At 38.3% G+C, this 13,106-nt stretch overlaps 1 protein-coding gene across 1 annotated transcript in view; it reads left to right on the top strand.

Moving 5' to 3' along the window:
- Positions 1 to 877: 877 nt before the first annotated feature.
- Positions 878 to 13,106, top strand: part of LOC107719301 (calcineurin subunit B type 1-like) — a 27,998-nt gene continuing 15,769 nt past the window's right edge. Inside the window, exons 1-2 of the mRNA XM_016526805.1 lie at positions 878 to 1,099; positions 11,710 to 11,749. Of these exons, the coding sequence (XP_016382291.1) occupies positions 1,097 to 1,099; positions 11,710 to 11,749 (43 nt within the window). The 5' untranslated portion in view covers positions 878 to 1,096. The remainder of the gene's footprint in view (positions 1,100 to 11,709; positions 11,750 to 13,106) is intronic.

The raw sequence follows: 13,106 nt of genomic DNA, 5'->3' as shown, positions 1-13,106 counted from the left end.
GAAGTTCCAGATCTATACTTGTGCCCTTATTATTTCAGTTATTTTGCCTTTAATGTAAATAAACATGTGCAAACAATATACTTGCTCTTGTAAATTTATTTTGATGTTAATTACATTGTGTGAGCTGTCTCTTTAATACCGCGTGGTTTATATACATGTTGCTGCTGATTGGGCTGACATGTTTGACACGCCCACCAAACAAGAGAAAACGCATCTGAAACCCCGTTGCACACCGTTTCCAGGAAACATGTCGTTCAACCCGGAAACCGTAGCAAAACGTTGCACACCGGTTTGAGCTTGAACTTGCCCCAGGTCTCATTGCTTCCGTTTGTCGGAGAACGTGTTAACAGCCGTATTAAATAATAGCAATATCTATGGACTTTTAAGATAATCAGTTAAACTAGCTAGCTGTTTTTATTGCTGACGTTTTATTCAAATTTTATATCCAAATGTGAAAAGAATAAAAATAAAAAACACTTTTAGATATCAGTCCGCATATGTGATGGACATTGGTTATGATCATCATTGGTATCTATCTACTTTGAAGGCATCTTGAGTAAAACTGCTTCATATTTAACTAAGAATATGCAAAACGCTTGAACCGGAAGCGACGAGACCCGGTTAACAGAATACGGAAGTCTGTTGCGCATAACCCCCATTTTAGACGTATTAAGACATAGATCGATGGGAAAGACATGAAAATAACAGTAGGCCTACAGTAGGAACGACCCGACTCCAGTGAGTCCACTGTGTTTGAGTGAGAGTGAAGGGAGGGAGTGGAGCAAAGGTTTCCCGTATGTAATGTACCGAAGCACCGCCCATCTGCGCTTATTTGCCCCGCCTCTTTCGCGCGTCGTCCAATAGCAGCGAGCCTCCTCCGCTCCTCCCTCCCTCCGCGCCCTGCGGCTCTTCCTCGCGTCGCTGCTGCAGTGAAACCCACGGAAACGGACGGAAAAAAGGTTACGCTGCTGCTGTGTCAAAACCAGCCTTTTCTTCACAAAACAACAAGACCAAGAGCAGAATTTTCCTCTTATTTTTGTGCTGTCATTTACTGCTGTTCAATTCCGAGGGGGAATTCCGTCGTGCAGGCAGCAAAATGGTAAGGAACACAACACGCTTGCAGCGCTGTAAACAAACACCACATATCCTAGTTTCAAATGCATCATGCAAACACTGGGCAACAAATTCAACGTTGGCTAAGCTGTCATAGCATGAAGATTTATGGGTTTCCTATTGTGCATCTGCCAGGTTGAGTGTCTATTCTTAGTCTTTTTCATGCAAAGTGGTTGCAAAATGAATGCTTAGCTGAGTAACACAGTGCTGGTGCCTTGTGTGATGCTGTTTGGCATTTAAAGTCAAAGCCAGAGCTATTAATTATGACAATACATACAGACATGACAGTCATTACAAGAAGCAGCCATTTCCATTGCTATTATTGTATCAACAGTTTGATAAATAAGAACTGGATACTGTTTCAAGTCGTTTCATCTCGCCTATAATCCATTTTTAGTTATTCTTTGAATTATGCACTTATCCATACAATGTAGCCTGCAGTACTACAACTCTACATTCAGCACGTTCAATAATTAGTATTTTAGTATTAGTATGTTATCTTCATGCCCAGATAACAAATACAGTGTTGTGGTGGCACAGTGATGGTATCCGATGGCAATACCGTGATATTGAATGATTATAACATTTATGTAGTATTTATTTACATGGTACTTCAAAGAAAACCATGAATACTATAGAGATCCACGGTATTGTCCAGATGTACCATCATCACCAATGTTGTAAATGTCTGTTACACTAGAAACTCAGTAGTGTTACTAAGTCATACACCAGAAACTCATTACACTTAGTTGTTAATGTGATGACTTACAGATTGCAGTGTAAACCAGCAAGAAGATGCCATCACCTATAGCCTACCTTGGAAAACAGCTGATTGTTTTCATTAAAGGGGTCATATGATGCGATTTCAAGTTTTCCTTTCTCTTTGGAGTGTTACAAGCTGATTGTGCATAGATAAGATCCCTGAAGTTGCAAAGACTAAAGTCTCAAAACCAAAGAGATATTCTTTATCAAAGTTAAGACTCTGCCACGCCCCCCTAAAACGGCTCGTTCTAACACACCCCACATATCTACCTCACTATGTGGAAATATTAGAATAATGCAGCCCAAATGTGCACGCAAAGAAAGAAGGCGTGGTTTCAGTAAAGCAGTTAGTGTTGATGCAGAATGTCAGGGAGACGCTGTGTGTTTCAGTGCGAAAGCAAAAGCACTTTATTTGGCCTACCAGAAGTAGATGCATTTAGGAATCTTTAAGATCACTTACAACAGAACAGCAATGCATTTTATGGACGACCGTTTCATGAACCTAGGAGAGGAGGTAATTCTGACTTTGCTATGACAATCTGGCGCTTCTGAATCAGCTACTGTTTTGTTATTAGTTTAAGTATTTGCTATTGACTGTTCAAATGCGGAGTTTTGCGCATAATGTGTGTGTGTGTGTGTGTGTGTGTGTGAGAGAGAGAGAGAGAGAGAGAGAGAGAGAGAGAGAGAGAGAGAGAGGGGGTCACATCACAAACACATACCAGCTTCATCACTGTGTCTGTCACGCGACTCTGTTCCCCTTTCGGGCTCTGTCTTTACATTTATTTTGAAAGATGAAGCTCGCGATTATGGTAAGGGGCGTTACATTTCCGACGAGTGCTTGCGGTGTTCGGCCAATCACAATGCACTGGGTCAGCTGGCCAATCAGAGCAGACTGCGCTTGTCGGAAGGAGGGACTTTGTAGAAAACGAAGCGTTTGAGAGAGGCGGGGCATAGAGGACCTACAATAATGTACAGTATTTGAAAAAGAATGTGTTTTTTGAACATTAAAGCATGTCAACATATTCTGTTACACCAAATACACAAAATAATGATCTTTAAAAAAGCATCATATGACCCCTTTAAAGTTAACTGGAACAAAAACTAGGTCTGCCCTTCCACGTTCTGTTCCAGGTCCTTAGGGCTTCTTCATTTTAATAAAACTGTGCGCCATAGTGGATGTCTTTTTCTGGAAGAGTCTTGTGACAGACTGACAGCAGTTGGGAGGGGTGTCGTCTCAAACACTGCCATGCTGTCAGCTCGAGGTCAAACTGCAAGCCCTGAAACGCTGAGTTTGTGTGAACTAAATATCAGTCTTTATGAAGACTGATGTGATGCTGCTTATTCAGTGCCTTACAAAATGCTCCAGAGTCCAGACCCTTGACGACCAGTAATTCTTTTATTGACTATATTACAAATTAGGCATGGGCCGTTATGAGATTCTGACGGTATGATAACCTTAAATAAAAATATCACGGTATCACGGTATTGCGATTACAGCTCTAAAATATGTTATTTTTAAATGTCTGGGTAAAAAAAACAACTTTTTTTTCCCACTGAACACATTTTATTTTTAAGAAACATATAGAACATTTTGGAACAGTAAACATGTCAGGCTAAATAATTAGAATAAATAATTAAATTCTTCTTAATTAAATGCAGTCACTTAAGTGAGCCTAAACCTGCAGCTCAACAATAATCAGAACATAAATAAATTATTGCATCTCTTATCGACAATTAATCGATCATCGATTAATCGTTGACATCCCTAATACACACAAGGAAAGAGAGCGCGAGTGTCTCACACACACACACACACACAGTCTCTCCGTACAACACACAAACAGTGGCAAAGTTTGTTTTTTGTTTTTTAAAATGCTTGATTTTGAACAGATGTAAACAATGGCAGGAGGCTTAAAAAGTATAGACGTGATACCAGCTAAATGTAATTTTTGTACTAAATCGCAGAAAAGTACAGTACGTACTTTAGACTGCTATTCCTCACTCTGTGAAGTAACGTGAGGGAGGAAACTAGTTGACGTTAGCTAGTTAATTAGCCATGTTATCTGCCTCGGCAGTAAGCCAGATAGTATTTATTTCAACACTGAAACAAACGGCGGGTGGGTCTCTGTCTTGATTGGGGGTGAAAGAGGGAGAAATGAAGATGGGACAGATATATAGTTTATGTTCGACTTGGAAGTATTTATGTAGCGATCGGCGCTAAAACGTCATCTGTACGGAACATCGTTGTGTACGGAACATGGTTAGTCTACGTTACCCGAAAAATTCCCATACGACAGACTTCGTCTTTTTCGACGTGGGAAAAAGTTCCAGGGATTCATCTCCTTCGGCCATCCTACACACAGGTGACCGCATACCGCAGGAACGGTATAACGGAAAATTTTAATGGTTTTGAAACCGTGACTTTTCCAAACCGCGGTATACCTTGAAACCGGTTATCGTCCCATGCCTATTACAAATATTGTGTTGATATGCCTATAGAAGAACCGGTAAGCGGTTTATATCTGCAGTTATATATGCATTTGTTTTATGTTAATACACTGCCCACAAGGCAATGGCTCTGACAGATTTCAATATTTTTGAAAACTTTGGTGACGCTATAGTGCAGAAACCTCCTTCCAAGCGTCAGACCGTAGCAGCTTGATGAGATGCTGCCACCACCATAGTTGGTGCTTATACTGTGCTTATACCATAGCTTATACTGTGGCCACACTTTTGTGTTCAAATCTAGGCTCTGTCTCGGTTTCTAGTGATGATGTTGCAGCTAGAGAACTGCTGTACTTCAGTATTTTAGCAGCTACAGCCCTGGGCAAATGTCTTCTGCAGTAATGGCTTTTTATGGCCTTTCCTTCAGAATAGTGTCATGCAGAGCTCTTGATGTGTTCATTGGGATCTGCAGTTCAATGATTTGGGTAAACCTTTGCAAGGCACTATGCATATATATGAGCTATACACTGAGATTCACAGGGCCCATGACATTTTTTTTCCCCATTCTCTTTTTCTGTTTTAATTTTTCTGGATTTCCATTTTAATGTTTAATTTATCTATTTATTTATTTAGTATTCAAAAGGTATGTCCAATTAATTGAAATCATGAAACCTATACGATTTAACAATGGTTTATTAAAAGATTAACACATTTTTAGGGCCCTATGGAATCTTGTATTTTCCCCCCAAATTCTGTTTTGTTTTTCTTTAGTTCTGTTTTTGTCTTAAAGGTGACATATCATGAAAATCTGACTTTTCCAGGTTTTAAGTGCTATAATCAGGTCCCCGGTGCATCTACCAACCAAGGAAACGTGAAAAAGATTAACCCAGTAACTTTGTTTTGGGAAGCCTTTTTCTGCAAGCGTCTGAAAAAACGAGCGCGTCTGATTTCTCTCCCTTAGTGACGTGGCAAGGGGATCTCATTATAATATTACCGCCCCTTAATCTGTAAGTTTCCACCCACGGCTTATTGTGATTTCGCAAGCGACAACGGTGTACCAGTTCTAACGCCATGGTTGGTGAAAGTTTGAGCAAAACATGCTAACTGTTCTGTCTTTGGCTGCACAGACGAGCACAAAACACTATTTAGAGTCCCAGCCTCAGAGGAGACAAGAGAGCAGTGGATTTATTGATTTATTTAATGTATATTGCTGCTGCCAAACAGATCTAAAATAAACATGCGATTTATTTCCCAGCAGTTTACCTTCACAGAAATAACCAACTGTTTTTGTAACTTGTGTGTTTTTAACGTAAACTTGTGTGTGAATGAAAACTTAGTTTAGCACTCACATGCTGTGACAGCCGCTTTCTGTCCGTGTGCACTCAGAAAACTGTATATATGAAGTTTAAACTCATATGGTTTAAAACGCATGATTTCAGCGCGATAAACATGATAATCAAAACCAAAACAGATGTTTTTAGCAGGTACAAGCTGTGATGGCGCAGCTCTATTCTAGAAAAGGGGCGGGCAGCAGCAGCTCATTTGCATTTAAAGAGACAGGCCCGAAAAACAGCATGTTTCTGCTTCCACTCAAAATAGGTGTCATTATAATATCATTCAAAATGTTTGTAATGATATTCTAATGGGCCGCTTTGTGACATCACAAAGCCCGGAAACCAAAGCTGTAGTCCAAACTAGCCGTTCGTTGTAGTTCTTGAAAAGGGATTTTTAAAAAACGAAATATCTCCCTTTGGAGTGGACTTTGAGATTTGTAACTTTCTAGATCTTTTTTATGCCCAAACATACACACTACACACGGACTAAAATTAAAAAAGTGAAAAAGCATAATAGGATCCCTTTAATGGTTTAATTAAATTTTAATAATCAAAAATCAAAAATTGAATTATTACATCTTTAAACATTTATTTGTTTTATTGTTTGTTTACTTGCAATAGTACATTTACATTTGTGCATTTAGCAGACGCTTAAGCGACTTGCAGTGCATTCAGGCTATACATTTTTTTTATTAGTATGTGTTTTCCCTGGGAATTGGACCCACGACCTTTTGCGCTGCTAACGCAATCTCTACCACTGAGCCACATGATTTACAATTTAATTTTAAATGTATTATCGTAAATGGTTGTGGTGAAATAAAGGCAAAAACCAGCAACAATTTAATTAATGTTTTGAAATGTAATTAAATGAATAAATATCAGGGTTTTTTTTTTTGCGCTTTACATTGACACTATTCCATATCACAATATGATTAATCTTTGACATTCTGCATTATACAGTAACTTCTATTTCTATGACTGTATTCCACGATTCCATACAATTCTAATGTTTTCTGCATCATGAAAATAATAGAGCCTTAGATTTACTTCAGGCACTAAAGAATTATTATTAGTATGCATGAGGGGTCAAGGTTTTCACTGGACGTCATGTAAGGTCTGGTACATTGCAGTTTATTCTGTTGGAGAACCGCCCACCTAGACAGGAAGAGTCTGTCTGACATGTAAAGCTAGTATTGTTCCTGCGTGGAGTTGAGATCAATAGGAATGCTAGCGGCTGGCTTTCTCCAGGTATTAGACACACACACACACACACACACACACTAGTCAAGCGGAGGCCTGCACTCAGGCTGTGTGCAGCTGTTTGTGAGCATTAGTCATTTTTTGTGGGCATTGTAAAGGAGAATGAAGAACGATCATATCAGTTCTCTCCCCTTTATTACTCATGTTTGCAATTTTACCTTTAGTAGAAAATAATAATCTTTAGTTTTAGGGCTGATATTTTTTTAGTTATTACCACCATAGACAGGTGGTTTTACGTGGATATCAGAATAGATTTTCTGCTAGTGCTGAGCGATAAAACAATAATGATAAAACGGCGATAAAACAATAAAAAGTGTTCGGTATAATGTTTATGCACCAAAAGCGAAAGGAATCAGCGCTACTCATTTGAACTGCACCACACGGAGCATTTATCCACTCGGGTCAAAGTTCAGACGGCATGCGTTTACTCACTGATAAGTGTCGGTCACGCAACACTAAACAGCGCTGTGAGATCCAGTGTGAAGCGCTTGAATTCAGTGAAGAGCACAAATGATTTAAACTAGTTTAAAGGCAGATGAAACAGTGCTGACAAACAGCAGAAACACTGTGCACAGCGATACAGTCAGAAGGCTTTTCAATCTACAAATCAGCATCATTTACCATGGATTTACTGTAGTAACTCTAACAGCACCATGGTATTGTGGGAGAAATGTGGGATATTCATATCGAATTTTATTATATTTGTAATGTAGACATGTAATAAATGTGTTAAAGGAGTCATAGTATATGATTACAGTATTTTTTGTGATTAAGCTAAGCTTTTGTGCATTTATACTAAATGTATTTAGATTACTGTTTTTCATACAAATACCTAGAGACCATATAGTTACATACTACCATGGCTATATGTGTGGTTTTAACTGTGGTTATCATGCTCTGTATGCTGTATGGAAGACCAATTGTTAATTTTAATAAAACTCAAACAGTCAGAATAATTACATTTCACTATATAAACATGAGGCTGTTACAATTTGTCCAGATGTTACTGTTTTTGATCATGAACATAAATTTGCATCTGCATCCTAACTCAAGCTACTACTACTGTCAACTCAAGCTACTGTCAAATGTGCATTTCTAAGAGACAAAAAAAAAGTTATGTTATTAATATTGCAGCCTGCACTGCAAACTGTGCTGAAGATACACATCGTCAAAGTTAGGCAACACAAACCTGTTTTATGAATTGAAACTATAGGGCCTTTTGCACCGCGGGAATATTTTCATAGTACCAGAACTAATTGTGGAGCTACCCACTTTTTGCAAAATCGTCCCAGTACTTTAGTACTGTACAGTTAGTTCTGGAACTAAAGCGGTGCGAAAGGCCCCAATATCACTAGGGTTGGGTACCGGTCACATTTTAACTGGTACGGTACCGATATCGGTACTTATCAGTTAGCCTATATAGTGTAGCAACTTAAAGGCTACACATGATGCTTTGCGTCGTGGCCGCATCACCACCTCGGGTGTGCATTATTTTTCTAATAATTCAATAGCCTGTCGTCAATTATTCCTTACAAATGTAATGCAAGAGTAATATATTTCTGTTACATGTTAAACCGTACTTTTATTTTGACAGGTTGCCATCAAGTTTCTGTGTGTATACAGTATGATGATGCTAGTTTTCTCAAATGAAACGGTAAAATTGTTTCCTCTATGTCTAGTCTAACATCTCCATCACAAACCACTTCTTTGGCCTCAAACCGTATTGCTTAAATGTAACTGGCACGAGCAAAAAGGACATCAAAGACTGACAGTTATGAATATGACCAGCTATAAGCAGCATTTCCAGCCATGACACATTTGTCATTCATTCTCTCTATTCATTTTACACTGTTATTGAAGATGTTTCAGCGAGTTTTGTTTGTGTATTTATGTTTGCTCTGCAGGGAGCAAGGGTGTGCGTTCACTGTGCAGTGCATGTTTTGTGCGGTCTAATTGACTCTGAATGGTGAATGCATTATTTATGAACTGCGCTGAGTGTTTGCCTCTTGGGTCTTCCAGACAATGTTCAGCCCACGAAAGAGTTCATTTACATCTCAGAAGAGCCCACTAATGATTCAGGATTTCATTTAAAACGCCATCTTTTCCTGTCTATTCTCTCTTTTCTGAGCTGCAAGGCTCGTGGATGGTAAGGTCTACTGTGAATAATCATCGGTGTCATTTGTTTATTTTGGATCTGGTATTAATAACTCAGTTCCACTCTTCAAAAACACTTCAGATGCCATTTTACTGCGGCTCTGCATTTGCATATACTGCATCTGCTTTTCACAGTCAGTTTCATAGATTTGTGATGTTTCATCTCTGAGGATGCAAGACAAAACCACAAAGAGTCCTGCAGAATCAGTATATTTGTAGTGTAATTAGGGCTGGACAATAATTCAATATCAATATGTATTGCGATATAATTTTTTTCAATAACGGTGATATGATTTTTAAACACATTTCCGATATTTCGATATACATTACCAGTTTCCCATACATTGATTTATTTGTGCCGTTTGACTTCGTTGAATAAACATGAGCACTGCACGTTTCAAAATCATAACACGGCGCGGGTGTTTTATATGAATGTATCTCTGAAGGGAACTGACTGTCTTCAGAAAAGTTTCGATGGCATTTTCATTTGATCTGATAAAGAAGCGTTCATGAGCGGAGCTGCTTTGATTACAGCCGTTACTGGAGAAACCGCTAGTTTTATCACTCTAAAAGCGCCTCCTGCTGGCAGAGAATGAGTTTTCATTTTAAATAAGCCCGTCTCCAGCAACATTTCCATAAACATAAAACATAAAACATAACATAAAAAACATAAAAAGCTTTTGTAACATTATACACTATTCCATTCAGTACAATTTTTATTATTTTTTTGGGAAAGAAATTATAGAAATTAATACTTTTATTTAGCAAGGATGCTTAAAATTTATCAAAAGTGATGATAAAGGCATTTATAATGTTACAAAAGATTTCTATTTCAGATAAATAGTGTTCATATCGATATCGGAATTATATCGTATCGACCGAAATTAAGAAATATATCGTGATATCAATTTTGGCCATATCGTCCAGCCCTAAGTGTAATTAATAAATGTTCTGTCACGAAATTTTTTGCCTGTGTATCTCACCCAGAATTTAACCAGATGCATTAGAACATCAAGACTTCACATTGGTTATTTCAGTAGCAAAAAAAAAATCTAAAGGGTTATTCAAGCTAGGAATAAGTAGTATACAGAAAGTGCGCGGTCATCACTGAAGCGGCCCATGACTTCAGTCCAGTGCGAGTTCTGCACTCTGACTGAACGATTCTCCCTTTCAAGTCTTTGTATCTAAATTCGTTTCGATAGCCAGCCCAACTGTAGCTTTTTCCATCTCTTTGTATTGCTGCTGTGGGGCTTCAGCTCTCGCTGCTGATCACATGATCCGTTCACAAAGCCCACGCTGCTGCACAACACCAAACCCAGATACACTCACACACATCACACATTCACCCTGACATAGCGCTAATGTGCAAACCACTGCTGTTTAGTCAAAACACACAAAGAATCCAGACCTGAAATGTTTAAAGGGGTCATATGATGCTATTTTAAAGATCATTATTTGGTGTATTTGGTGTAACAGAATATGTTGACATGCTTTAATGTTCAAAAAACACATTATTTTTCAAATACTGTACATTCAAATACTGAAAAGAGAAAGGAAAAATTGAAATCGCATCATATAACCCCTTTAAAACTAAGCAAAAGCGGCTCCTGGTGGAGCTCCACTACCTGTGTATGAGCTTCATTTATTACAGAGAATGAATCAGTCAGACGCTCATCTGTCCCTCACTACTGTGACGGAGACAGAATATGGGCCTTTGAGCCCTTGAACTGAATGGGACTTTATAAATAATAAATCAAAGCAGATGGAGATACAGAGAGTGGAGCCATTTAGTATTTCATCTTCTAGAACAGAGCAGCGTTTGATTTGTATCACTGTCTCTGTGTCACAGCCACGGTTATGCTCGAGACATAGAAACGTTAGTATGTAGGATTCTGTTGTTCATATTTTTGCTGTTAAAGTTTCAAAATGATCTAAATAAGAACAGGTTGGCAGGGCATCAATGGTAGGCTAATTTATTTGTTTGTTTTTCTTATTGTAATGTGCTTAAAAAAAAGAAAATTCGTTTTATTTATTAATTAAATACATATTTATTTATTTGTACATCAACAAAAAAAGATTTTTGTTTTTTAGATTTATTCAAGATTTATTTTTTATTTCAACATTTATTTTAAACTTTTTTTTTTTATTTGACATAACGATATATATCAGACCTCATCATAATTTTAAAATGCCTCGGATACTAAATTTAATTTGCATTTACTTGTGAAGTGCTTTTCGCAATGCATATCGTTTCAAAGCAGCTATACAGAAGTCCAGTATTTCTACATTACAAATGAGAAATCTGTTATCAGAGATGCCTGTGACATTAAAGCAAAGCTTGCATGATGTAATCGTGATCGTTACAATATAAGGTTAATTTGGCGGGTTTGTACGTTGATGCAGAGTTGGCGTCGTCTCTTCACCGGTGTTGCGCTCATCTGAAATCTTCCTAATGGTTTACTGGCTTTGAATTTCTCCCAAATTACAGTGTTTTTGATCCCTAAAATATGATGCTTTTTTATTATTATATACTATATAATACATTGCTGTCTTTGACTTTAATATCTGTAAGAGAGAGGTCATGTGTAGTACATTTAAGAAAGGTTCATGAAATCTGCATGTTTATGTTCTTCTTTTGTAGGGAAATGAGGCAAGTTATCCCCTGGAAATGTGCACGCATTGTAAGTATCATTACATTTCTACCTAATTTGCATATGATTTTCTAAAAAAGCTGATCAAACCTAGATGGTGACTGAAGCGTGATCACTCTTAACTGAATTGCTAGCCGTGAAACCGATATGAATCAAGCTAAATATGATGAAGTAAAGCTTGTCTCCAGAGATGCTGAGGCTTATTTTTAGCCCTGAAACTTTTTAATTGGTTTTGCTTCCCTCTGATGAGTGCGAATGTTTGACGCATGCGAAACAAGCGAGAGATCAGGAGCGTCTGCGGTAGGCCAGAGTTAGTTCATATTTGTCAAACCTGCTAGGACAGGGATTCTGAGTGATGTGCTGCAAACACCAGCACATAACTGTGTGTGTGTGTGTGTGTGTGTGTGTGAGAGAGCCTGACCTGCAACAGCTTTGGCAACTTCAGTGATCTGGCATATATGCAGCTCTCTCTCACACACACACGGGACAGCTGTTCACTACATCAACAAACACACGTCTGCTTATGGGTCTGTAAATCTACAGAGCTTCTCACAAACGTGTGTCCAATCCACTGTAAAACAAAAAGAAAAAAAATGTTTGAAAAATGTATTTTCCATAAAGACTTTTTTTGCATTGTGATTTTATGTATGATGTTATAGTTCAGCCAGATTGTAGCAGAACTGTTATAATTACTCCTCATTCTTTGTACTAGTAGTAATATACTAGTCACTCTTTTTAATGCAATACAAATGAATGAGGATGCAAAAGCGCCATGAAAGTGTCATCAAAGACTCGAATGCTCAAACATCAGACTGAAATTCATGTTGTTATTCACTGATAATTGTGAATTGTCTGAACTTGAGAATCATTGCAACTGGATCATTGATCATCCCAAAGAGATCCAGATTCGTAAACAAATCATTCAGACTGGCTCAGGGATTAAAGTTCTCCGTCGCTACGACGGATTTCCGTTAATTGCAGTGAGTCTACGACGGATTTCCGTTAATTGCAGTGAGTCTACGATGGATTTCCGTTAATTGCAGTGAGTCTACGACGGATTTCCGTCAATTGGAAAAAATGAGGGGAAAAGAAACATTTAGCGCATTGTTGTTGTTGTACCAAAAATCATTCTCGGCCACGGCTGCAGCTTGACAACATAGTGACGCCGCTCGCATCATTCACAGTCGGGTTATTAGCAGAGAACACAGAGCAGGTCTTGAATTTCAGGCGCGGGATTGCGCCTATTAATAATAATTCTACTCATTCCAGCAGGTTCTGCGCTTATAACGCGATGACAGATGACGGAGCGTATCATTTGCACGTGCTTTTGAGTCTTGAGAACTCACTCGCGCACTCTCATTTTCTGTGTGCCCACACATCGCGATAA

The sequence above is a fragment of the Sinocyclocheilus rhinocerous genome, unplaced genomic scaffold (assembly GCF_001515625.1).
Source record: "Sinocyclocheilus rhinocerous isolate Xijiao unplaced genomic scaffold, SAMN03320098_v1.1 scaffold1813, whole genome shotgun sequence".
In the NCBI taxonomy this organism is placed as follows: Eukaryota; Metazoa; Chordata; class Actinopteri; order Cypriniformes; family Cyprinidae; genus Sinocyclocheilus; species Sinocyclocheilus rhinocerous.
The sequence above is the reverse complement of the archived record's forward strand: the minus strand, read 5'-3'. Positions and strand labels throughout refer to the sequence as shown.